At 47.0% G+C, this 26,479-nt stretch overlaps 1 protein-coding gene across 6 annotated transcripts; it reads right to left on the bottom strand.

The window, feature by feature from the left end:
* Positions 1–13,405: 13,405 nt before the first annotated feature.
* Positions 13,406–25,375, bottom strand: LOC116438799 (SH2B adapter protein 1-like). 6 transcript variants are annotated; one of them, XR_004237928.1, is made up of 9 exons: positions 24,647–24,841; positions 24,012–24,129; positions 22,402–22,480; positions 21,590–21,678; positions 20,682–20,926; positions 20,141–20,306; positions 18,005–18,136; positions 17,657–17,756; positions 13,406–15,112 (listed from the first exon to the last, which is right to left on the bottom strand). XR_004237928.1 is itself a non-coding variant. In XM_032097799.1 (7 exons), the coding sequence occupies exons 1-7, from the start codon at positions 24,833–24,835 to the stop codon at positions 19,915–19,917; spliced, it is 927 nt and encodes a 308-aa protein (XP_031953690.1). In that variant the 5' UTR covers positions 24,836–24,841; the 3' UTR covers positions 19,821–19,914. The 6 variants fall into 6 exon arrangements, 4 of the variants coding, with proteins under 4 accessions (XP_031953691.1, XP_031953690.1, XP_031953689.1 ...); XR_004237927.1 differs by lacking the exon at positions 13,406–15,112 and having other exon boundaries at positions 15,138–17,756; XM_032097799.1 differs by lacking the exons at positions 13,406–15,112; positions 17,657–17,756; positions 18,005–18,136 and adding an exon at positions 19,821–19,955.
* Between the last annotated feature and the right edge of the window lie 1,104 nt (positions 25,376–26,479).

The following is a 26,479-nucleotide window of genomic DNA, read 5'->3' as shown; positions in this document are numbered from 1 at the left end:
GAGAATCTGAGAGACTGTATATTGTTTGTGTTAAAAGATGTTGTACATTCACCAGCTGACATTTGTGTTACCCCAGAAATTGTTCAAGTGGGGCCACAAGGGTTCTTTACTGTCAACGTCCAGTGTGTTAACCCTCCCTTTTTTCTTGCTGCTAACCAGGTTGTGGCCCAAGCTATTCTCATGCCCAGTAGTCCGCCACAGGACTACAACCCCTCTGTCTTCTGGGCTGAGGTAGTTGGGAATGACAAGCCCATGCTTAACTGCAAACTGTCTTGCCAAGGCTCGGACATCAGCCTAGCAGGAATGATGGACACAGGAGCAGAGGTGACAGTCATTTCTTCCCACAATTGGCCGTCACACTGGGAGCTGCAGCTGGCAGAAGGTATCGTGATGGGTGTGGGGGGATTTATATCTGCCCAGAGAAGCAAGGCAGTTGTCCAAATCGAGGGTCCAGAGGGACAGATAGCATCAGTCCGTCCTTTTGTAATTGACTCTGGATTTACATTGTGGGGCAGAGATCTCATGTCCCAGTGGAGGGCTCGAGTCGAAATTCCATCTCAACCCCAAAATTTTTAGTAAAGGCCACTGTGGAGTACCCCTTCCAGAAATTAAATTGGATCTCTGACGAACACATCTGGATCGATCAGTGGCCTTTGAAAAAAGACAAAGGCGCTCACTGCACTTGTGGAGGAGCAATTGAGAAAGGGTAATCTGGAACCCTCTAATAGCCCTTGGAATTCCCCGGTATTTGTAATCAAAAAGCCAGGGAAAGACAAGTGGCGCCTCCTACAGGACTTGCAAAAAATAAATGCAGTCATTGAGGACATGGGACGCCTGCAGCCCGGAATGCCATCACCCTCTATGCTCCCTAGGCAGTGGAAGCTAGCAGTCATAGACATCAAGGACTGCTTCTTCCAGATCCCTCTACACCCAGATGATGCATCCCAGTTTGCCTTCTCGGTCCCTTCCATCAACTGAAAGGCTCCCATGCAGCGCTACCAGTGGTGAGTTCTGCCACAAGGCATGAAAAACTCACCCACCATCTGCCAGTGGTATGTTGCCCGCATTCTGTCCCCCATCAGAAAGTTAGCAGCAAAGGCAATAGTGCTCCACTATATGGATGATGTTTTGGTGTGTGCTCCTAACCAATCCTATTTAGACTGGATATTGGGGAAGGTAATCGAGGCCTTAGAGGCAAATGGATTTGAAATCCAGGCTGAAAAGGTCCAGAAAACCTCTCCATTTAAATACCTTGGACTGAAAATCCATGAACAAACTGTGGTTCCCCAACAAGTCAAAATTAATGATAACCCTAAGACCTTGCAGGGACTCCACCAGCTCTGCGGGTCCATAAATTGGGTGAGGCCTCTTCTAGGGCTGACAACAGAAGATCTCGCTACTCTGTTCAACCTCCTGCGAGGGAAAGATGACCTCACATCACCCAGGCATCTGACAGAGGAGGCGAGACAGTCCATCTGTAAGGTACAGGAAGTGCTGTTGTCCCGGCAGGCACACCACTGCACCCCAGGTCTGCCTTTTCAATTTATTGTATTAGAGGAAATGCCATACCTCCATGGGCTGCTTTTCTTGTAGTATTCTGTTTCAGGGACAAGTAATGAGAAAAGTGACATACAAGCTCCTCCACTGTTTTTAATTTGGCATAAAACCATGTATTTCACCAAGAGAAAATTCCACTTCCACCTGTATGAATTTAATACTCTTTCTTCACTGCACTGAAATCAAAGCCAGTGATTCTAACCACTGTTAATTGTGCTGGAACAGAGTCCAAGAGACTTGTGAAGTATTTGCATAAAATGTACAGTAACTGTCTCCACTTCAAACACTACAATCCCTTCAGAAGAAGTCCCAAAGAAGCCCAAATCCTGAGTTTTATTTATTTAAACAAGAGGCTGAATCACCTTTTAACTTGTATTAAAATTGTCTGTAATGTTTTAGAATACAATACATAAGAAAGACTTGGTTTTGATGTAAAGTGCAAAAGAAAGACAATCGAGACAGAGGCACCTGAGGCTGAAGCTGCTTCTCACGTGCTTTAGAACCCAGACAGGAACTCTTACCTTTTTGTCTTAGCAGATGTCTCTTTTCCTGATTATGATCAAAAGGAATTACCCCCAGAGGCACAGCAGTGAAAATGAGTGCCTGCACACTGCAGCTGTCAAGGGTCCCTCTCGAGGCCAGAGACCATCCACATTTCACCTGCACAAACAGAGGTCCTTCGGCAATTCTTATATATCTGAGCTATAAAAGTCTCTGTACTCACTCCATGAGCAAAATCCTCACACACATCCCACTCTGTGCTTCTTAAACACAGGAAGATGGAAGATGAAAAAGCCAATTTTACTGGTTTAAAGGAAAACTCTCTGTCTCTGTTGCCTCATATCAATACAAAGGAGATTTTTTTCCTCCTTCGATGAGCATTCAGTATCACATAACATTAAAAGCTTTTGCACAGGATGAGCTAGATTTGAAAATGCATGGTTCTGAGAGCTTACCAATATATTTTGGGAGAAAAAATAATTTTCAGTGGTGAGCATTGCTATGGATGAAGCAGCAATTTACAGAAAGAACACTTAAAACTGAGGATAAGCATCTCTGTGCAAAACCGCTTTGCCTCATGCACCCTTTCTGAAAAGCAATAGTGATCTACACATGGGGAAAAATCTGCATTGTTTGTAAAAAGATTGTTTGAAAGTATCCCGTTCTCATCTGTCAGGGACTGCAGAACTGATGCAGAGAAAGTGCTCCTACACAGATCTTTTGCAGAAGTAACACTCTGGAGAACATCTGGGGAAGACATACAGTGATGATAGGAAAGTATATTTCATTTACTTTATTTTTTCCAGATGACCCAGTAGCAGAGCCTCAGCATGTCCAGTCTGAGAATTTTGGAACAGTTTGGATGGTAACAGATGGGTGAATATTGCTGCCAGTGACTGTCGATGGGGTGCAGTGCCTTTGGTGCTATGTCTGAAAGAGGGAGGGCTTCACACTGCAATAAAAGAAGAATGGGAAACAAATAATTAAAGGTACAGAAGAAGCTGACTTGGCTGTGTGTTTTGTGGCAGCCCATTTCTGAACTGTTTGAACAGGCAGATCTAAGGCTATTTTACTGCCATTCTTGAGAGCTTATTATGGTGTTCAAACAGCTGCTATCTTTAGCACAACTCTATTAACCTTAGTTCCACGACAATGAGTTTAATGTTAGGGTTATGTCACTGAAACAAGCTTGGGAGTTCCTCTGGCTTTCCCATACAATTATCTTCATTTGTTGTTTTGTCTCCAAGCTTCACATTGCACATTCCTCAATCCTAATCTGTGTCCACTTTATCCACATGGAACCATTCACTCATGGCAGAGTCAGGAGTGTCAACCCAATCCTACGCTGTGTTACGCAACTGTACAACCATCAAGGCTGTGAAGTAATTTACCCAGTTATTCCTAATTTACACAAATAAAAGAAGTGAAAATAGGATTGTACCAAAGAGGACTGTAAACTTTTATATTGAACAGTAACCTGAAAAATTAAATAAAACCATCAAATTAAAAAGTTGCCTCACTTAAATTTTTATGGACACAAACACATCTAGACAAATGGTAAAAACATCTACCTTTACTAAATCTGGATTAATCCCAGAATGCTTACAAACTAGTGAGCAGTAGTCCAGTAGCCCAAAATCTGTTCTATTCTTGCTCCTCCTTGCAGAGAAATCAAAATCATCTCAATTTAATAAACATTTTTTCTAAAAATGTTAACATTATGCTGTTCCAGTTGGCAAGTTCCAAAAAGAAGGATTAAGTACATAAATGAAAATTTAGCACTGCACTTTCAAACTTGAATGCTTGAGGGAAGGCATATAATAAGATACCTAATAGTTAGAATTGTTACATCTGAGTTAACTGAAGAATTTGGGTCCCAGTTTTTCACATTAAGATACTGGAAATATTGTACATTATACTTGTGTCACTGACAACAAATATAAAAGGAATTAGGAAATATAGTGGAGCTAGGGCAAGGAATACCTGGAGAAGCTCAGAACTTCCTGAAGTCAAGATCATTCATTCTCCCAGAATTGCCCTCAATGTCAATGACTTCCTACTAATCTATGAAGAAGGATTCCCACAAACATGCTCCCTGCATGCCAGCAGCCTGTGGGTATAGATGGATCCTGCAGAAAGAAAGACTGGAGAACCTCTTCATTCCTTTCCCACCTGAACGTGTTTTCTTAGGAGGGTTAACAAAAACCATGCATTAAACAGTACCTGAAAATAAGGCTCCTGGAGATGGGAAGCACCTCATTCATACAAAGAAAATACATTGCTCTAAACTAAAGCTATAAAAGCCCAAATGCTTCTTTTGCCCTTACATCAGCTTTGCTTCAGTTTGGTCCAGGCTTTAGCTCAGTCACACCAAGGACATGGTGAACAAATGTGTGATGAAGGCCTGAGCTTTATAAACTCTTTACCTCCAGCTCCACATGAGCACCCTCAGCTGCACACACTGTCAGCCTCCTCCCTGGGATGGGAATGCACCCTCTGAATTTCACTGAAAAGTGAGACAGAGTGCCTTAAACGACAGGTGATTAACCTGATAAATTAACACATTTTATTCTGCACTGAACAAATGAGGAATGTTTACACACAAAATTCCAACATCTCAAGTGAGAAGGCTGCAAGTCCCAGATGGGGAGCAATAACAAGCAGCTGGATAGCGTTTTAAAGTTAGATTATCTTAATTCCCCATCTTTATGGTATTCACAGAAAAGTTTACATTTGTTAAACTAATTAAACATTAAGCTTCAATATATGTTACTGTGCCGGTTTGGCCAAATTTAGAAATATATCCTCTGAGACAAGGCAGGTTACAAACCACCCCTCCCCCACCAGGTTCAGGAAAAAATAAATTTTCCTCGAAGGAAAGTGAAAGAGATAAAAGCTATTTATTTAACAAACACATTGGAAAAGGAAAATAATGCTAAATAATAAAAATCTCTCGCTGTGGAGTAAGAACCCGGGAAAGTGTTAGAGTCCTCCCTTTGGTCTCCTCGGAGCTGGGGCTTGGCCCAGGGCCAGGCCCTCTGCGCTTGGTGGAAAGTCCTCCCGATGTGTTCTGATATTGAAGCAGTCCAGTAGAAAAGAGAGAAAATCTGAAGTTCCAGGGAAGGGAAAAAAATTCAACTCCCAGTCTCTCCGGAGAAAAAGAAACTGAAAAACTGGCCAAAAGCTGACTGGAAAGCAGCAAGCCGGGTGCTTCCTCGCTTCCCTGCCACAGCTGAAAAAAAAAAATCCCTATCTCTGTGTGACCTTGAACAAGCTGTGAACTTCTTTGAAAAAGTTTTGCTCAGTTTTCCTTCCCCCTCTCAGGCTCAGTTAAAAGGCACAGAAAGGCACAAAAATTAATTTCTGGGCATAGGCAGCAATATGGGATACACATCATAAAGTCACCCCAAGACAGTTACCTTAGTGGGTTTAGGATTTGGGGTGAGGTTTTTTCCCTTACCTAACCTATATTAAGTATAATGGCTGAACGTGATAGTGATCTTGTCTTGTGTGGAAGAAAGAGCAATAAAAAAAGGTTTGCAGGTTTTTTAAATATTTGAGCAGATTTTTTCACAAGGATAGCCTCCTGAAAGTCTTTCTTTTATGGTACTTTCTAACACAAATTTTGAAATCCAGAAATAAAAAGAGTAGTTCATCCAAAACTTAATGACAAGGTACCTTCTGCAGAAAGAACAAACTAATTCTCTACAGAGAAATTACTCACTTCAAAGGCAAAAAGTGATCCCAAATGTTTTTTGGGATCTAGGAGGAAAGAGGCTTTCAGGAGTCCCCTGCAGCACACCTTGTAAAAATAATGGTGGGAGCCACTGGCTCTAAGACATCCGAGAGCAGAAATCAATCATCTGCAGAGCACACGCTTAGATGTTCTCTGGGTTTGTTACTCTGACTTTGGCTGGAAGGTTGAGAAAGACTCTGGAAACTGCAGACACCAATCTATTTTTTATTAAAAGTTTTGGCAGCAGGACGGGTGCGTGCTTTACAATAAGCAAAGGGTGGGGGGAAAAGAGTGCTGAAAAACCTCCAGTCACAGCACAGGGCTCCAGCACATCTGCTGGAGCAGCGAGGGCTGCGGTTTCTGAGAGGCTTGTGGTGAACCTCAGGGCACGGAATGAATGATCCCTCCAGCCCGGCCTTCATTAAACCGCCCATCCTCTGAAATGTGTCAACGAAGCCAACATGTGGCCAGTCACTCATCAGCAAGGTGATGGTCCGTCCCCAGGATGCTTTGGCCAGGAGGGAACAGAGCTGTTCATCCCACATAATTCTGAGCTGTTTCCACTGTGTGCTGCCCAGAGGTGTGAACAACTGCCGTGCCTTAATTCAAACAGCCCAAACACACACATCCTATGGGATGTCATGCAACGCACCTTGCGAGGGCGAGCACTGCTCAGAGCCTGCAACTGCAGCCGCAAACATAGATACAAGGACTAAAGGTGTGCTCTTTGAAACAGCTGAAATTTCAAAGGGTAAGGGCAGCTCACAGTTAAATTTGCAAAACAAAACAGCCTTAACACACCATCTGGGCACCTCTGCATAAATTTCTGCAAGAGAGTCTTAGGACAGAAGTGATTGAAGACTGAAATATTTCGATATAAAAGCTTTTATGCCTCCTGTGTGGTTTATCTCTCTTGCGAGGGTCACTCATGGCATGAGTGATCATTAAGTGATTGCTACTATATGACACTCTAACTGGTAGAAAAACAGAGAAAGAAGGAGAGAAAATAGACATAATTGGAATTTTGACATATATTTGACATATATTTGACAAATAAAAATGGCATGTGATGTTGGGCTACCATTTAAATTAAGGTTTTCCCAGATAGGATTATTTTAAAGTGTTCCTATGGTGAGGTCTGATTTGCTGGAGCACTTAGTTATTATTTGCAACAGGGATGAAGAAGACCTGGGCTGAGGTGCTATAAAACACTAAGTTCTGGGAGAAATCAGAAAGGCAACTCATCAGGCTCCTTCAGTCAGACACTTTGGGCACCAGAACCATCACATCTCCTTCCTCCAGAAGAGATCACATTATCATATTTTCTCACAGGGAGAATAGAACAAGAATAGAAACACCATGCCAATGAGGGAGCTGGAAAACCTCACAAGGAAACTGCTGAAGCTGTTCTCAGAGCAACACCTGAATGGTATGAAATAAATAAGGCACGTGAGCTACAAGAAATAAAGCACAAGCTTAGTTAGCAGCACACTCAGTGAGCACAGACTCTCCTTGCAGTCTACTTGGAAACTGAGACAATCAAATCAGATAACCCTCTCACCAAGAGGCTGGCTGGAGAATCCGGGTAATCACCAGATCCAGAACTATCTCCATTATGGTTTAACCCTTTTTTGAAGTCTCAGAGCTCTTTTTTTTCTCATACAGCAAAATTTTACTCTTGATTCTGAAGAAGTCATGCTGTGTTGCTGCTGACTTAAGGAAAATAATTATGATTGTCTGAATGTTGGGGAACCTTCTTTGAGGGTCGCAGAAATTGGCAGTGGAGAAGAAATTTTAAAAGAAAAAGGAGAAAAAATAATTGGTGGAAGTCCAACAAGGATCAACAATTTCAGCAAAGAGTGGAATATTTTGCAAAACGCATGAAGTGTTTGGTAAATACCTTTGTACAAGAGGTTGTTTCCCTCATACTGTTGGCAGGGGAGAACTGAACACATTTGTAGAACTTGAAGATTTATGGTTTGCACAATGCAGAGGGGAGATGGAATATAAAAGGTATAATTGCTTAAAATAATTACGTGCCTAGTTCAAATTTTTTTTAAACAGAGCAATAGAAGTTTCAGGCATTTCGGAAGCCAACTACAAAGTACCTTAATTGCTGGCAAGACCAATAAGCTGTTACTCGCTGAGTTTGGAGTGGTGGGTGGTGGTGTTTTTTTTAAGCAGTAGTCACATTTTTTCCCTTTGTTTTTCCCCCGATCCTTAAACATAACTGTAGATTCAAAAATGCTGCTACCAAGTATTTTCTTGCTATTTTCTAAGCCCGTGAGAGACTTTGTGCTCTCACAGAAGAGGTAGCAGAGTTATGTAAACAACCAAACACCTGCAGACTTGAAAAGTCTTGTTTATAGTACAGGAGAAAAATATTTTGACAATGGATGTTTTAGGATTTTAGCCAATCACCCCCAAGGGGTGGCTGATCCTTTGTCCAATTAGACTATGAAGAAAAAAGTCTGTAAAAGAGTTTGTAAAATAATTAAATGAATAAATCTTGCTGCAGAATTCCTGCCTGCTGGATCTTCTCTCCTCCTCCTCCCTACAGCTGTGGGACACAGTGATATACCCTAGGGCCCAGGCCTGTGGTAATATTTGGTGCGGTAATATTTGGTGCTGCCCGACATGATCTGCACTCTCTGACATGTCCTGCTGCTGAGAGTCAAGCTGAATTTCTCTAGAGGTACGCTGTTCTCCTTCCCCCCTGGGACTGGGAGGTCCAACATGACTGAGAAATGGTGAACAGTGGCTCACAAACCGACGCTGTGGTACTGGTCTGGAAAGGTGTGTTTAGTATATTGCACACATCCATTCCTGAAAATTCAGTTCGGGAATTATTAGATTGGGCTACCTTAAAACGGATTTCCATGGACAGAGAGACTGCCCTGGACTTTGCCTTATGGCAGGAACTTGGCTGTGCTGTCTGGCACGAGCTCCCTTTTGGGGACCCAGCAGTGTTAGAATTATACAAAACCTGGCGTTCGTTATTTATCCTGCTGACCGACCTCGACTGTGGCAGCAGAGCTGGCTTGCCTATTTCGGTGATGAGTGACGGAGGAATGTCCAAGGGGGACCCCGCTGACCGGTCTCCGGGGGCAAATGATGGTGGATCCGGAAAAACCCCCCTGGCTCCCCAGGCAGAGCCTGCGCCGCCTCACCCTGCACAATCGCAGGACTCCGCAGCCCTCAGGGACGCTGCGCCGGCAGGGGCAGGGGTGTTGGGGCAGCGGGAGGGCGTGCAGTATGCTTTGTTGCTCGGCTCGGCGGTGGCCACAGCTTATCCAGGACCACGAATTAGCGGCTTAGCAACTTGGACCCCCGTGGCGGCTCCTAGCCCATCTGCACATGCATCGGCTGCGCCAGGAATGCCCGGGTATTCCTTCTTAGCTGGCATAGCCCCAGGCGTTACTGCACCAAGACTGCCTGGGTGTGGTCCGCTGCCCTCCTTGGCGCTGGACTGTTCTGCACCACTGCAGAACCGAGCCATTGACCTTTTAATACAGCATCTGCCTTTGCTGACAGAGTTACCGAACATATCCCAGCAGCTAGGAGAATTGCTCAGCCTGCAAAAGCAGCTGCCACGGACACCAGCCCCGCCCACACCGCCCGCAGGAGAAGCTGCTCCAAACCAGGACGTGGCGCGGCCAGCAGCAAACCCGGAAGTAGCGCTGCCGCGGGAAAACCTTGAAGCAGCCAGGGCTGCAGAGCGGCGGTGGGGAGTGAGAAACAGCAGCGGTTTCGGCAGCGGCGCCAGGTGCTGACGCGGAGCAAGTGACGAACGCGGCGCCGGGTGTGGCTGCAGAGTGGGGACCAGTGACAGTGCCGAACGCTGCCGCAGAACAAGAGATGAGCACAGCGCCTGCCGTGGCTGCAGTCCCAGAGACGGTTGCAGCAGCTCCAGTACTGGTTCAGTCAGAACCGGCCGAGACAGCATCCTGTAAAGAAGCTTCTGTTCAAACTGCAGTGCAGCCAGCTGTAGTCTGTGCTGTCTGTTCTGCCGTTAGCCAACCCAGCCAAAGTGCGCCTCTCTGTCCCGCTCTGTTCAGTCCCAGCATCTCAGAGTTGCATTTGCCTGATGACTCATTGTCAGGCAGTGAGGCAGATGAGGTTCTGGCCCCAGCTCATAAGGCGGCTGTAGCTGGGCGGCAAAGGAAAAGGCTGCTCCGGTCTCGCCCCTGGACCTTTCAGGACTGCACGGTAACAGTGCATCCGACCCACTACAATCGCTTCTTAGAGTCAGTTAAAATGCGAGCTTTGGAGGAGGGTGACTGGAGGTTATTGGAAACACTTGGAATGCCAAATAGATTTGAGGATTCTGGGGGTAATCGAGAAGCTGTTACACTCCATCCACAGGCTGTGCCAGAAGTTCAGGATGGTAGTGACTCCCCAAAAGGGGAGATCCAAGCTTTCCCAGTGTATAAGGCTCTCCCAAATTCAGGCGAGCATGACAAGCATGAGGTGATTGTTTGGAAGGTTGCCCAGGATCTGCAATCCAAGGTGGCACAACACGGGCTAGGTTCTGCTGAGGTTATGCAGATAATAAGGGTGATAAATACAGATTTGCTTTCTCCATTTGATATCAGACACTTAGGTCAAATTCTATTTCAACCTGTACAATTTACAGTTTTTGAGACTACCTGGAGAAAGCTGGCTGACAAGGCTGCATTAGGGAATATGCAGCTCCCTGCTGCCGATCCTAGATGGACAGCAGGAATGGATGCTTTGATGGGGACTGGCCCCTTCTCTGATCCCAGCCTAACAGGGTACTTTGTCCTCTAGCGTCCTGCAGCAAGCACAACAGGTCGGCATGGCTGCCCTGTTGAAAACCATAGAGTTGTCAGCACCCAGAAAGCGATATACTGAAATAGTTCAAGGGAAATCAGAGCCATTGTTCTCTTTTGTAGAGAAAGTCGCTGCTTCTCTCGAGAAGCAGGTTGAAGATGACGGGTTAAGACAGTTCTTGTTAAGGCAGTTAGTGAGAGATAACGCAAACGAGGAGTGCAGAAAAATCATAGATGCCTTACCAGGGGATCCTGAGGTAACAGACATGGTCGAAGCCTGCGCTAAGGTGGGATCTGGGAACCAGAAAAGGTCTGCTTTGGCTGCGTTCCTGCAGCCTGTTCGCGCATCTTCTGATAGTGAACCAAAGCAACCCAAACAGGCAAAAAAACGGAAGCGGCCTAAGCTGAGCCAAAAAGAGAACACACCGATCCCTCAGTGCAAGAGGTGTGGCAGACCAGGGCATTGCTCGGACTATTGTAGATCCCGGACTCATGCCGATGGTCGGCCTTTGTCAGGAAACTTCCGCCAGGGTGCAAGGAGGAGGAATTGCTCTCCGATGCAGTCACTCCCCCAGAGAGTGGCACAGGTACAGGCACAGGCCTACCCTGCCACCCTAGAGATGGCACCCAGAGATCAGATGGTTTTGACTGGTGTGAATTCTGCTGGGCACATTCCCCCGCAGCTGAGCCCCATTGATCCCCTTCTGCTGGAACAAAGCCCCCTCTTCCCAGCTGTCCCCAGCTACCACCATGGAAAGGCTGACGGCCCTTCAACAGTTCTGTGTCAGGACCAAGCTGAGGCAGCCCAAGGATCAGCCTGGGCAACCTCCACGACAGGAGTTCAGCCCACAGGGAGAGATGGAGTGGACTCACGCTTACCTCATTCCTTGAGGAAGGGCAGGCCAGAGAGGAGAAGGATGCAGAGCCTGGAGCAGCGCAGCCTTTTATGCCGTGTCCCAGAGCCCTGTGGGGCCACAAACATTCCTTGTTTGTGAAACATCCAACCTCCTGGGAGTGGCCACTTGCAGGGCCACGTTACTGACGAAGTCCCTGCCTCTTTCATCTTAAATGTTGTGCTCCCACTTCATACAACCCAGAATCGTGCAGTGACTCTTAGAATCACTTGGGGATGGAATGGACCCTAAAATCCTCTAGCTCGAGCCCCCTGAAATGGCTTCTACAACTGTTATGAATGGATGATGTAAGTTTAAATCAGCTCTTGCCTTTTCCCAGGCCTCTGGCAGCAGGCAGTAGCTGTATTGAGGTGGCCAGCACCCCAAGGATCCACTCTTATTTGCAAGTTCTTTAATAACAGTTGATTCGGTCTATTATAAAATGGATTATTTATTAATAGACACAAAACTAACAGACATAAGACTTAAATCAGACTATTACTACACAGGGATAAAACAAAAGAAGATACTAGTGTATACACGTGGAACTAAAGGTACCATTAAAATTACAGCTAGCTAAGAAAAAGTGTAACTTAGGATTCTGTGTTTCTTACCATCCAATTCTTGATGGGGTACACATCAAAGTCCTTTCCCTCAATTCCCAGAAATGTAACCGCAAAAACCCGTGTCTGGACTTCAGGGAAGAAATCTTCTCACACATTCCAAAAGGAGTGTACAAGAGACTTCTGCTCTATGATAATTTGTGGGCTTTTATAGACATAAGAACCGTGTCTTTTGGTCACTGTTATAAACGACCCCGATCTGATATGGAAATGAGTTATTAAAATTTATTGAGAACTCAATACAAATGGCAAAGCAAAAGGGGACAGCGCTGGGAGCATGGCTGGGTGCCAGAGGCTCGCCCACAAAATGGCCATCCTGCCTTTTATACCCCTGTGATTGCATCAGCCTGAGGCATATTTATTTACTGTTTTGCATAGTCCCGCCCCCTTGACAATCTTTTGGGAGCCCGCGCTGTTCTGGAGCTGTGGCCCTCAGGGTCCTCACTGGTTGGAGTCCCATTCCTTTTGTGGTGCTGCCTTCCAAGTCTGGCTGGCAACAGCCCGGCCCTTTGCAAACCCCACAGAACTGATGTTACAGCATACAGATCATACAGCCCCTATAAAAACCAACCCACAACCAGAGCACCCCAGCAACCATTAAACAGTCCTTACCATGCAATATTAGAACTCATGATATAATTCATAGCCCATACAACATACAGTGAAAGCCAACTCTCAATAATTCATCTATAACAGTGTTGGGGTTTTAGGAGTTCTCCTCTTTTTTCTCTTAAAGAATTTTCCCCATACATGTTGCCAGGGGGAAAAATTACTGGGTGCTTAAGAAAAACAAAAGACCTGACCACCAGGGGAGGGGTCCAGCTGGCTAATCTTTTTCACCTGGGCTTGTGGGCTGTTAGTTCCCAGCATTTGGATGGAGAGAGAGGCTGGAAGGAATTAGTCAGCACTGGAGACTTCTGCTTCTTCGGCTGCCTTCCTTCCTCCTACCAGAGAAACCCCAGGATTCCCAAGCAGGGGAACCATCGCACCTGCCCTGCTCCCCGGGAGCCGCCAGCGCCCCTGCCGGCTGCGAGCGGAACTGCACCCGAGGGGAAAGGGCCTGACAGCCGAGAAGGCTGGCACTGGGTTTGTGATTGTTTGCTGTTACTGCCAGAGTTATTGCTGTTTGTTTGCCTTGTTATACACACATATATATATATATAATAGTAAAGAACTGTTATTCCTATTTCCTCATATCTTTGCCTGAAAACCCCTTAATTTCAAAATTATAATAATTCGGAGGGAAGCGGGTTGCATTATTTTTTTTTCATTTCAAGGGAGACTCCTGCCTTCCTTGGCAGACACCTGTCTTTCAAACTAAAACAAACAGTCACTTATGTTTATTTTGCTTTATCTCTTTCCACATTTGTTCTCATATCAAGATGTTTATTCAGGGCTTGGTCGCAGACTCTCAGGGGCCTGGAGGCAACCTCCTGCTGAGCTCTCTGGCTCTTTGCTGCGCTATTAGTCTGGCCTGAGTTATCTCTTCCAAATGCCCCAGCCATGAAAGAGGGGAGACGTCCTGCCACATCCTCCTGCTGAGAAGTCCAAATCTCTAGATTTAGAGACCTTTACTACAGTATGATGGGTCCACCCATATTCAGACATCCTGACTGCTGTTCTTGCAGTCCTGGTTGGATATTATGAACAGCAAAGACCAAAGGCAGCGTCTGTGCTAACAGGGCTTCCTGTCAAACAGATTTCACAAGACACAGTATTCTGGCCACATACCAGTTTAAATATACATCTTCACCTCCCCACCACATTGAAAATTAACAGGGTAACGTCAGGAAAATTAATCCACAAAGACCAGAGGTTCATGCTGAAAATTCAATTGAATGCTTCCTTCAATTGAACCCCATAAAATGAAGGAACAGGGGGTGTTTACTTCTACTTAAACCAAAACAGTGGAAAATAAATGGGTTCCCCCCTTTAATACAATCCCCTAAAATATTTGAAAAGGAGGGGTTTTCCTCACTTTAAATCTCTTGATGGAAAAAGGAGGATTTTTCCCTCAATTCGAACCCTTAAAAAGGAGGGAGAATTGAGCTTCCCCCTCAAAATAGGGAGTTACTCTCAATTCAATCCTGTAAAATAGCATTGTCAAGGGTTTAGCCCTCCATTTAATTGGGAAAATAATGGAAAACGGGGGTTTCCTGTCAATTGATATCCCTAGCAGCATGGAAAAGGCAAGGTTTCCTTTAATTGACACCTTTAAAATTGCAGGTGAAGGGGTGTTACCAGAGGATAAGTTGTCTGCACCTGGTGAACTAACACAATGCTTGTTCTACCAAACCCACTGGCCTATGGAACTGCACAATGCCCATTGTGTAAGAAGGAGAACTGGAAGTTCACCAGCCCCAGTGCCCTGCCAACTCAGCCAGGTCGGCTGAACAGTGGGGTCTATGACCACTAGGGACCACCAGAGAGACCCCCAGGACAGAGGAATGCGTGCATAAAGGGAAAGGGAAATACATTAATGATTTTTGGGAAATTATTATCATATGTATGTTTAGTCCAGGACAATCAATGAATATGTATGTGAAATACAGTATATAAACAGAAACTTCCCTGTACTCAGCATGCACAGCATTGGGAGGAGCTGTCCCCCTGTGAATCTGGCCAAATAAAGAATGCCTGATTCTTAATACTACATTGGTGTTAAGGAGTTTTTTTTGTTTTACTGAATTTTTGGTAACAGGTGGAACCTCCCCAGTTTAAACACAGACAATACCAGAAGAGGAGTGTCTTCCCTCAATTTAAACCCCTTTTATCCTCATAAGTCCTCTTTTTTCTCAGGGTGCTTGAGAGGGACTGGGGGTGCTGGGGAGAGACTGTCAAGATGAAATCAAAAGGGGAAAGGAGAAAGATCCCCCTGCAAACCCATGTGCCAGCTCACCTGCTCAGGTGCTGCCCCTTGCATGAGGGTCTGTCTCTTGGCACCTTCTTTAAGCAATGCTCCATGCCCAGGTGCATCCAGGTGCTCCCCCGTGTAGATGCTAGCAGGGCCTGACAGAAGAATTTTCCTGTGAAATTTTCCTTTCTCATAAGAAAGCAGTTAGAGAAATCCAGTTTCTCACAGCTTCTTACAGCTTTGCTGTGAAAGCTTTCATTCTCATGAGAACTGGATGGACAACAGTTTGTAAGAATGTAAACCATTTCTGCACCTGCAGGTTGTTGTGAGAACACTAGAATTGTTTTCTGTCTTGTAAGAATAATATTTGGAAATGGGTGTCTTACTGCTCAACCTATCACCTTGGGAGGTGGTGGGCTAATAGGCCAATCATGTAATTTCTCTTTTGCGAACCATAGGTTATGGGTGATTAAACGAGGTTGCCTCGGCCATACCTTGCAACCTGGACTTGTGTCATGATTTGCCATTCTCTGGGGAATAACAGTGACACCCCTGGCCCCTGCAAGATGCTCTGAACCATCATTCCTTGAGAGACCCCCAGTATCCCCCCATCTGCCTCTCTCCTCCAGCAGCTTCCTGTGCAGGTGTGCCCAAGTAACCCCCTGAAAGCAGCCTCCAGCAGGACATGCCCTCTCCTCATCCTCACCAGTCACACCTGGGGCTGCTGCACCTTGGAGTGGGGGGGGGGGGTGTGCAGAAAGGTCCTGCTGGTAATTGCCGCCCCTGCACAGCCCATTGTCTGCTCCTGAAACACTGGGGAATTGGGCTTTCCTTTCCGTGGAAAAGAACTGGCCTTCTCAATCAGATGCCCATGGCCAAAATTGGGATTCTGCCTCCAAAATTTCCTACGTCCGAGGTTTGCAATTATCAAGGAAATTCCCCACAGAACATAAGCAATTACTGGTAATTTTTCCTCTGGGATCATTACTGACTTGGATTTCTGTCAAAGCATTTGACACATCCCTTGAGGGGTCACAGGTTTGGTTGGGTTGTTTATGGCCTGACAGGCCCAGACTGAACCCAAGCACTCCCGTCACTGCTCCACCCTGTTGTAGTGCCAGGTTTGGTTTAGCAAGCTGCAGCTTTCCCTGAGAACTCAGCAGAGCTGCTTAGGGCAGTGCGACCATTTCGCCCTCCCTTTTCGGACGGCTCCGCAGTCTTGCTCTGGCCAGCTATCAGCTCTACAACACAGTGACAGCAAAGGAGGCGAGAAGGGTCTCTCCATAAGGGTTTCAGAGGACCTTTAATGGTTACATCTTGTCCCAGCGATCCCCAGAGGCAAAGAGACCTTGTGATCCGAGAGCAGGGGGGTTTTGTCAGGGGCTCAGGGGTGCAACGTGAGCGGAGTTGGGGTACAGGAACCAATAGGGAGAGCCCGAGGGAGTGGCCAGGGCTAGGGGCAAGGGAAAGTGGGGGGGAACAATATAGGATAGGAAAAGCAGTGGATAAACAGATCACCACACCACCCTGAACTGATATATTGAAACATTGATATAGTTTATAAATACTCCCATTGCCTGCTACTCAGTCTTTCCCTGTGCATCTGGGAAGCAGATTTACTCCATCCTTTGTTCCCAACCACAGCTCTCCAGCCCAAATCCTAGTTCTCACAGACACAAACTAAACAGAAAACTACTACAAGTGTTTCTTTTAAAGTAAAATTCTTTGTACATCTGGCTACATTATTAAAATAAATTAATAAAAAATAATTAAAAATTATTAATTTATCAATAAATCAATAAATTATGTGTATTGATGGTCATCAAGGCAAAGATTTTCAGAGGAGAAAATACCCAATTTGGTAGCACAGATCCCATTTTCACAAGAAGGCATTTTTTGGGTATGGGAATCCTGACCATCTAAGACATCTGAAAATTGGTATTTTGGAATTTGACATTTTGAAATTGGGTTTTTTTGATTTTTTGGAACTTGATTTTCTGGTATTTTGAAACTGAGATTTTTTGGTATTTTGGAACTTGGTATTCTTGTATTTTGAAACTGGGTTTTTGAAAGCTGGTTTTCTGGTATTTTGAAATTTGGTTTTCTATTGTTTTGAAACTAACTTATTCTGTTGTGTTTTTGTTTTTTTTTGGTGGTTTGGAAACTGAGGTTTTTGTATTTTGTGACCTGAGTTTTTGGTATTTTTGAAACCTGTTTCTTTGGTATTTTTGTGTGCTGTTTTTTTTGGTATCTTGCAACCTGGGCTTTTAGTATTTTTGTAACCTGGGGGTTTAGTATTTTGTAACCTGTGCTTGGCAGGGGCCTGGGGCATCCTAGTCCAGACCCTTGCCTTCATTTGCCTTCTTCCACTGCAATTATCCTGGCATGGGAACTGTTTAATTGCAGACTATACAATGAGACACACTTCCTGAAACAAATTCCAACTGCGGAAAATCTCACTGCCACTTAGAAACGCTTCAGAAAAGACCTTGGAAAAAGCAAAGGGGCCCCAGGAAACTGAGGAGAAGGTGGGGAACAATCAGACAGTGAACACCTTCTACTGCTTCTCACTCCAGTCACTACTGTAAGTGCAGCATCCCTGGAATTTCATGTTCAGTGTGTCTCTTCCAAGCTCAACAGGTGAACAAACAGATACTCCAGAATTTACTTCCTTGGTACTTCAGGCAGCACAGACTCACTGTGAGGAAGTGGTATCCAAGGGCAGATCTAAAACTGGTCCTTCCTCCTGCTTGCCATTCTCTCCACACTTTCTTCTTCCAGTGGGATGCACTCTAGGAGCTGCAAAGAACATACAAATTGTCTTTCTTCTAAAGTGTGGCAAGTTGTTCTGACATGCCATTATGCCATGATATTATCCTGATTATATTATGCTGATCAATCAGAACACTGTTTAGATAACATTATTTTAATGTTATTTTTGTCCATTGAGATGGAAATGGATGATGTCTCAAGAAAAAAAAAAAATCTTATTTAAGTTGTAAAAGTAACAGAATATATCACAACACTGCAGTATTGGTACTACTTACCGATGATGAGGCCAACACGGAATTTGGAGACCTTATCATGCCAGCTATGGAATGACATATAGTGTCAAATCTTGAGACTTTGTCCTTCTTGTCCCAGGAGAAGGGCAGACTCTCCCGTGAAAACAAGCAAATCTGTATGATAATCGATTTATTGGAGAATGTGCAATATACATTTCTGAATTTTATGTAAATAAAAGATAGGGGCTGAGCTTCTACTGAAGCAAGACAGGAAGAGTCAACATCAGCAGGATTAAGCTCAGATCAATTTAACTAGTTACAAATTCTATATTTCCTTAAATATTTTGTGGAATTAATTTAAGTATGAAGAAAACTGAAATTATTTTATACCCTAAAAACAAGACACATAACTCTCAGTTCTTCTGAAATACCTGTCATTTTAAATTAAATTAAAAAATTCAATGATTTGAAAAGACAGAGTTAAAAAAACCCACACAGTAAAAAACTCCACATATACACATTATCCTTAATCAATACATGTTTAGGGTTTTTTCCTTTTATTAACATGTTCTTCTCTAACAACACACTACCTGTAAATATTAGTACAATTGGGGCAAGTAATAGGATCCATCTCTCTTCTGGCATTACTGTAAACCATAAGTGCAGCCACTGTCTGGATTTAAAATTATGTAAGAATAGGACTCTGACTAGACACTGAAACAGCCTTTAAGCATCTCTAGTTCAGCAGAAGTCAATGTAAATTCCAAGGTCTCATAAGCTGACTTAGTCCAAAGACTGTATTTTTCTTCATCTCTTACTATCAGCTCTCAAAATTAGTAACAATCTTAAAAAAATAAAAAGTACTTTTAACATGGGCAAACTGAGTTTATTGCTTGTAAATCACCTTCAGAAACAGCAAAGATTTTGGTGAGTACTTGCAAAGTAAATAAACTTCAGCAGAGAAACCACACATTAACAGGCTCATTCTAATTAGCTATAGGTTAACTAAACTGTAAAAAAACAATAATGGAGACAGACTACAACTGTTTGCCAGTGTTACAAAGACAAATTGCTTCCAAGTTTCCAGTGTACATCTCTGACAGAAGAAACCAAAAATCTCATCATGTAATAAATGCAGCTTCCATTTCTTCCAGGTCTTTCAAACAAGCAACGAAATCTATTCATTCTGTACTCAAATTTACCAGCATTTGAAAACTATTTCAAAATACATTTTATTTCACAGGATACAGATTAAACATTATCTTAGCAAAATAACGCTATTTATTTGGTAGCAAAATTCTGCCATTTGCCCTAATTTGTATGCTATTAAATAAAAGAGTGCAAAATGGAGTCAAATTGTCGAAAGTCTGCTAGGGAGTGCATCCATCACAGAAATACTCATTAACCATGTGCCTACTTACCCATCAATAACATTTTTATACCTTTAATCAGACTCAAGGAATATAGTATACCAAAGCATTTAATTTTAATAAAACAACTCTGTTCTGAATCCTGATTTTTATTCTTATAATGCTGCTGAATTAAATTGCCTTCACAAAACAACCAACCAACCAACCCCCCAAAAACCAAAAACCAAACAAACCCAGACAAAACTCAAACAAAAAAAACACCTCCTGCAAGGTGGGGGTATCACCAAACCTTTCAAAAGTCTCCACAGTAAGGGTGTTCTGAGTGCACAGCAGCAGCAGACACCTCAGAGATGGAATCGTGTAGCCACAGGGGCACCCTAGGGTGGTGGTGGCATTTGGGAGGCCCCCCCCACCAAGTTCCCCTGCCATCCTCAGTGGCCACTCGGGTGACCTTGGCCTCAAAGTGTTCCAGGAAAGGCATCAGGAAACAGCGGCTGCTTCAGGCCCACCCAGGTGGGACTCCACAAAGTCGTGACAGTGCCGGGCAAAGTTGTGAGTGGCCACCCATGCCTGGCGCTGGCATCACTCATGCCAGCCTGGCGGGGAGTGTGGGGGGGAGAGCCCTGGGGAGGGGGAGAAAGGGGGACAAAGGATGAGGGGGGATGGCCCGAAAACACCTGAAAATTCATCTCAACCCCACCCAAATTCACCCAAATCCAACCTCGGTCACCATGACCCTCCCCAGAGTTCCCCAGAACCACCAAATCCACCCCAAGACTGCTCAAATCCCACCCTGACCCCCCCTCACCGGAGAACCAGCGTGGGGCCTCGACATAGGCAAGCAGGGTGGCATCGCCTTCTGACTTGAGTGGAATCGGGTGCACCCGGAAATAGCTGAACATGTCAAAGATGCTTGGGAATAAGAGGTTCTCCACCCAGCACTGGCTGGCCTCATTCACGGACACCAAGACATGCTGCAGACCCCAGGAAACAGGGCTCAGGGACCCCAGAATTGGGGACAGGGACCCCAAAAATGGGAGATCAGACCCAAAACCTGGGGACTCAACTAAGAATGGGGGTTAAGAGACTAGAAATGGCTCTTAGACACCTCCAAAATTGCACTTTATTGGCCCAAACCTGGGTTTTGAGCCCCCAAATCAGTTCCTGACATCCCAACACTGGCATCGGGACCCCAAAACTGACACCTGGGACCCCAAAAGTTGGGTTTAGGCTCCAAAACCTGGCCTTTAGCTCCCCCAAAACCAGATTTTAACTGCCCAAGCCCCCATGCTTTGAGCCCCCAAGCCTGTGTTCTGCACTGCCAACCCCAGGGGTCCCAGCCCCCTCACCTTGGCCTTGCCGTGGCAGTTGAGAGTCAGCACGTATTGCCCACGCCGGGTCTCGCTGTGCCGCAGCAGGAACAGCCCGTGGTCCCTTGCGCCCCCCGACAGCACCAGCTGGGCTGCACGGAGCCTGGATAGGGTCCCGTGGAACCATGGAAACGCAGCCAGCGGGTGCCAGGGGGGCTCCCCCAGCTCATAGGGGGGCAAAGGGGACCCTCCCCCAGCTCCGGGTCCAAGTCCAGCACCACTGCCTGGAAAAGGAACAGCCCTGGAAGGGTGTCTGGGGGGGCAGTGGGAGGAAAGCCAGGATAGGGTGGTCCCGTGGCAATTTGGGGGATAACTCGGGGTCCTGGGGAGGAGGAAGTCCCCACCACTCTAAGAAGCCCCAAAACCTCTCCCTAAAGGACCCCCAAACTGGGAAAAATCACCCCCAATCCTCCCAAAACTGAGGTACAGCCTCCAAATGCCCACTGGGCACCCCCAAACCTGGGATAACCCCTGCTCTCCCCAAAACTGGAGTCCAGCCATACAACAGCCCCAAAACTGGGATAAATCCCCCCCAAATGGGGGTGCAGTCCCCCATTTCAGGTCCAGTCCCCCCAAAACTAGGTCAAATGCCAAAATAAGCCCCAAAATCAAGATAACTCCCCCAAAGAGGATGTCCATTTGCCCCGATGCCCCCCCAGTTCAGGGTCCAGCTGCCCCCCGATGTGCTGCATCAGGGGGCTGGTGAAGGGCAGGGCAGCGGGGGTGTGAAGGGTCCTGGGGGCTCCTCATGGGGGCATGGAGGGGCAGTTCTAGGTGGGGATGGAGCGGAGGGGCCGAGCGGATCTGACAGTCCCCGTAAGCACCTGGGGCAACAGGGGAGGGCAGGAGAGGGGCCTGCGGCAGTCTGGGGGCGCTTTGGGGGTTACCTCGAGCCAGGAGCTCCACGTTGTCCCCCTCACACAGCTCTGCATCCAAGAAGGGTTCGGGGTCGTGCCTGGGGTGCACAAAGTGGGGCCTGGAGGGGGTATAAAGGGGAAGTTAGTGGAGGGGAACGGGGGAACACCAGAGGAAAATAAGGAAAAAAGAAAAGGGAAAACTGGGGGGAAGAGGTTAAAATGGATAAAAACCCACAGAAAAATTGAGAAAACCACACAAAAATTAGGAAAAAAAAGGGAGAAGAGGAAAAAAAAGGAGAAAAGAATGGCAATATGGGAATGAAACCAACAGAATTGACAAAAGAAAACAAAAAAATTAAGCAAAAATAGGAACAAAAACTTGGAAAAAACAGGAAAGAGAAGGAAAATAAAGGAAAAATAATTATAGAAAAATGGCAAGAATTGACAGCAAAATGTCAATAAAGAACAATAGAAAAGTGTGAAAGTGGAAAAATGGAGCAAACAATGAAGAAACTTGGTTTAAAATGGAGTAAAATGGGGAAAGGAATTTAAAAAGTGAGGGGGAAAGGAAGAGTGGAGAAAAAGGATGGAAAATGAGAAAAAAAGTGAAAATGGGAAGAAAAACACAGAAAATAGATAATTGGGGCAGAAAATTATAAAACGGGAAAAAAAAGAAGAAATACAAGGAAGAACAGATAAAAATGGGGAAAATAAAGGTAAAACCTGTAAAAGTGAGGGAAAAGTGGGAGAAAAAGGGGGAGAAAAGGGGATGGGAGCTGGGGGAGAGGGGAAAAGGGGGTCCCTGAGGACAGGGAGACACCACAAATGTGTGGGGGGCTCACACTGGGGGCTCGGAAAGTCTCTGAGGTCCTCGAGCCACTGCTGCTGCTGCCACGGGTCCAGAGCCTTTGGGAGCAGCTCCTGTCCATATGGGAATGGGAACAGCAGGGTCAGGATTCCCCCACAAACCTCCGGGGGACCTCCAGAGTCCCCAAATTGGGATAAAGCACTAAGTCCCCAAACCAGGATACAGCTCCGAAGTTGGGGTCCAGCCTCTCCCAATCCCCTCTGAGGACCCTTAAAACTGGGGTGCAGCCCCCTCAAGCTGTGGCACAGCTGCCCAACTCCCCCAGAAATTGAGCCCAGCCCTAAATAAGCCCCAAAGCCAAGACATAACCACCCAATTCACTCCTAAAATATGGGTGCAGACCCCATTTCCACCTGGATCACAAAGGTGCTGCCTCTGGGATCCGCTGGATGCGGGGCTGCCAGCATTGCACACAAGAGGCTCAGCAAGGCCTTCAAGGCCTTTTGGGGGGGTGGGGGGAGCCACTGGGGACACCCAGCTCCATCCATCTATCCACCCATCCATCCATCCATCCATCCATCCATCCATCCATCCATCCATCCCACTCCCTCTTTTTTCCTTGTTTGCTCCACTTTTCCCTCCTGTTTTTTTCCCACAGTGACTCCCCCAAATCATTTTTTGGTTCCCCCTAATTTGGGCCTCCCCCAAAACCTCAAACCGTCTTTCGGCCCCTCCAGTCCTCTTGGGGAACCCTCAGCCCCCCTCAAGGTGCCACAAAACTTTTTCAGGGCCTGCCCAAACCCTTTACAAGGCCCACCCTGTACCCGTCCCCAGCTCCCTCTGGGTCTCCCTCAAACCCGCTTTTGGCTCTCACAAACTCCTCTGGGCCTCCCCCCAAGGAGTAGAGCAGCCCTGAAACCTTCCCCAACCCACCTCTGGGGGCAGGAACAACTCCAGGGCTGCACTGCTGCTGTCGCGATGGAGCAGGAGGTGACACCTCTTCCCCCCCTACCGCAGTTTCTGGGGTTCTCCAGGCCCCAAGCACCCCCCCCCCCAGATCCTCGGGGGACAGCAGCTGCAGGAACTCTGCACACTGTTTTTGGGAGGGGATTCCCCTGGTGCAGCTGCTCAAGGGGAATCCGGGAATTTGGGTGGTCTCTGGAGCCCCACAAAGAGTTGGAGTTTGGGGGGAATGGGAAGAGCCGGTGGTTGGGCCACGGGGTCGGGGGGCCTGGGTGGTGGGCCCCCCCCCACTGGCACCTCCCTCTTTCAACTGCAGGATGCCCCGAACGCTCTGGACGATGCTCTGGAAGAACTTTTTGCGGAACTTCAACTTGGGAAGGGGGGGTGGGGGGGAGTCAGGGGTGTTTTGGAGGTCTTCCTCTCCCTCCCCATCCTCCTGCAAGGCGGGGGGAGCACCACCAAACCCTCTGAAACTCCCCCCAAAAGGGGGTTCCAAATCTGAAGCAGCAGTGGACAACTCAGAGCCAGAGTAGTATTGCAACTGAGGCGCTGAGTTGAGGGCGGGGGGGCAGCCTTTTGGGTCCTCCCCCACAATTTGCCCCCCCGTTCTCAGCGGCCCATCGGGTAACTTTGGCCTCAAGGTGCACCAGGAAATTCCTGGTGAAGCATTGCTGGGATTACTTGTGCCAGGCTGGTGCGGGGAGCTGGTGGCGCAGCCCGAATCCAGGCCCCCCTCCCTGGAGCGGCGTGCGCAGGATGGCAGAGTCTCCAAGGGGCCGCTCATGCTGGGGGGAGGGTGCTGGCGAGGGGGAGAAGGGGGTGCAAAGGGTGAGTGGGGGCCCGGAATCGCCTCAAAATACATCCTAATTTCCCCTTCAATTCACCCGAAGTCCAACTTTGATGACCCCGACCCTCCCCATAGCCCCCCAGAACCACCAAATCCCACCCTGACCCTCCCAGGATGCCAAATCCCCTCTGGGTCGCCCCAGGAAGCCCCCTCCGGCCTCTTAACCCTCTCCCAAAGCACTCCCATCCCCTCAGATCCCCAAATCTGCCGCCAGGACCCTTCGTATCTCATTCTGACACCACCAAACCATCATAAACTCCCCCAAACCCAACCATGACCCCCCTCAATCATGCCCCCCCTGGGCCCTCAGAGCCCCCCAGGACCCCTCAAATCCCACTCGGACCCCCTCAAGCCCCCCTAAGCCTATAAACCCCCAATACATTCCATGTACATTTAATAATACAGTGTGAGTGAGAAAGCAGATCTCAAAGTCTTCTAAATTTAAGCCGAGCTACTGAAGACAGTTTACAGTTTCTCTGAAGCGCGAGCACAGTGGTGCAGTCAGATTCCGAACAAATCCGTGTTCAGTTGCCAGGCCAGCAGCGGGCACGCCGAGCCCGCCGCGGCACCGGCAGCGCCGCCTGCCCCACCCAAGATGGAGGAGGGGGTGAGCGACAGCAACGCGAGGCCGCACCACAGACGGCGGCATCGTGCGCATGCGCCCTTGGGCAGGCACGCGGACGGCGCGGCGGGCTCCTCGCGCCTCAGGAAGGGCGGCCTCCGTGTGCTCGGCTGCCTGAGCCCCGCCCCGCGCGTTCAGCGCGGCTGCCTGCGGCGTTTGCCGCTGCGGGGGCGCGGGCGGTGGGGTCAGCGGCGCCCCCGCCGAGGAGCCCCCCGGGAAATCCGAGGCACGTCAGCGTTCACGGCAGGTTGCAGCTTTAAACACTCAGGGTTCAGATGCCCCCCCTTGAAATCCTCATCCCTCCTATTACATAGGACAAGTGTTCCAACTCTTGATCCTCACAAACTCCTCTGGGATTTTAAATAGTTGGGAAATATTAAAACTGAGCAATATGCAATAACAGTTATGATACTCAGGTCATTTCTTCTGGAGGGTGGAGGTGGCTTTTCCATCTAAGGATGTTGCTGTGGAGGAGAGTTGGCCGATGGGCTCCATGTGGGACTGGAGGATCCAGGCATGGGACAATGCTTGGGAGCCTGGCAGACGCTCTATTTATGCCACATAGATATTTTTCAGTAGTAGGAAGTGGGGCAGTTTCAACCCCAGGGGAGCTTGAGCCTCTTGCTGCTGCATCCAGAGCTAATGGTACTTCAGGGAGGCTTTGCCAGTAGCTGGGGAAGGGATGAGCAAGGCGCATGCCAGGAGGAGACAGCAGCCATCCTTCCTGAGGGCTGTCCAGCAGCAGCAGTGCCCCACTCCTGCTCCATTTCTGATCATCAAAATGAATAATTCAAAAGAGATAAGGGTGCATTGAAAGCCTTTCACAGGCTTTATTTATAAATCATGCACCCCCACGCTAAATGAACTTAATTTTTGAACACCTGTTGGTGACCTCATCAGGACAGCTGCTGAGACACCAGTCTTTGTCTCCATAAGGCTCCTTGGTTGGGATGGAGATGCCATGGAAGCATCCCTGCCTCCTCTGATTCTTCATGTGCTGCTTATGGATAGTTATTTTGTGGAACAACAAAAAAAGAAAAACCAAAACAACCCCCCCCACCCCCCAACACTAAAAAAAGAGAGGTTGTCTTCCCCTGCATGCTATGCTCCTACCTGGCTGCAGCTCCAAGAGGAATCAGTAATCTGCTGGTGTTTACACTAAAGGACTAAAAGCTGTGTCTGTGTGAAGCAATGGGAATCAATCAAGCAAGGAACATCTCCCACAGCCCCAGCAGCCTCTGCTTGGCCTGGCTGGCAGATGTGGAATGGGGAGCTGGTCTGAACACCAGAGTCAGCTTTACTCAGCAGAGGGAGCTGCTATGCCTGAGATTTTTTTGGTTGTGTTTTTAAAGGCTATTGAATGGTTTAGTGGGATGTTTCATTGACTTATGACCCTTAAAATCTACCTGGTATTTGGCTCCTGAGAAGCCAAGCATAGTCCACTTTGGAAGAGAAATCACCATTTTCTACAGCTAGATGGGCTGAGATACCTGTGGATTATAAGGGATATGAGGATGCACAGGGACTGGATAAATCCCATACGAGCAACTCACTGCTCTTCAAGGGTCTTACACGGCCATCCCCTTGGCCCGACCTTGAGTGGGAGAGAACCGTCAATATGGGGGTTTCTTCCCAATAAAAATGAAGCATGATGGGACTGGGCCCTGGTCTGTGTGAGAA

The sequence above is a fragment of the Corvus moneduloides genome, unplaced genomic scaffold (genome assembly GCF_009650955.1).
Source record: "Corvus moneduloides isolate bCorMon1 unplaced genomic scaffold, bCorMon1.pri scaffold_116_arrow_ctg1, whole genome shotgun sequence".
Classification (NCBI taxonomy): Eukaryota; Metazoa; Chordata; class Aves; order Passeriformes; family Corvidae; genus Corvus; species Corvus moneduloides.
Note: the sequence above shows the minus strand (reverse complement) of the source record. Positions and strands in the feature narration are given on the sequence as shown.

Coding starts and splice junctions, on each gene's coding strand:
- LOC116438799 (XM_032097797.1), bottom strand. CDS start 24,835: ATGCGCACGATGCCGCCGTCTGTGGTGCGGCCTCGCGTTGCTGTCGCT. Junction 24,130..24,646: donor GCTCGCGCTTCAGAGAAACT/GTAAACTGTCTT, acceptor CCCCCTCGCCAG/CACCCTCCCCCCAGCATGAG.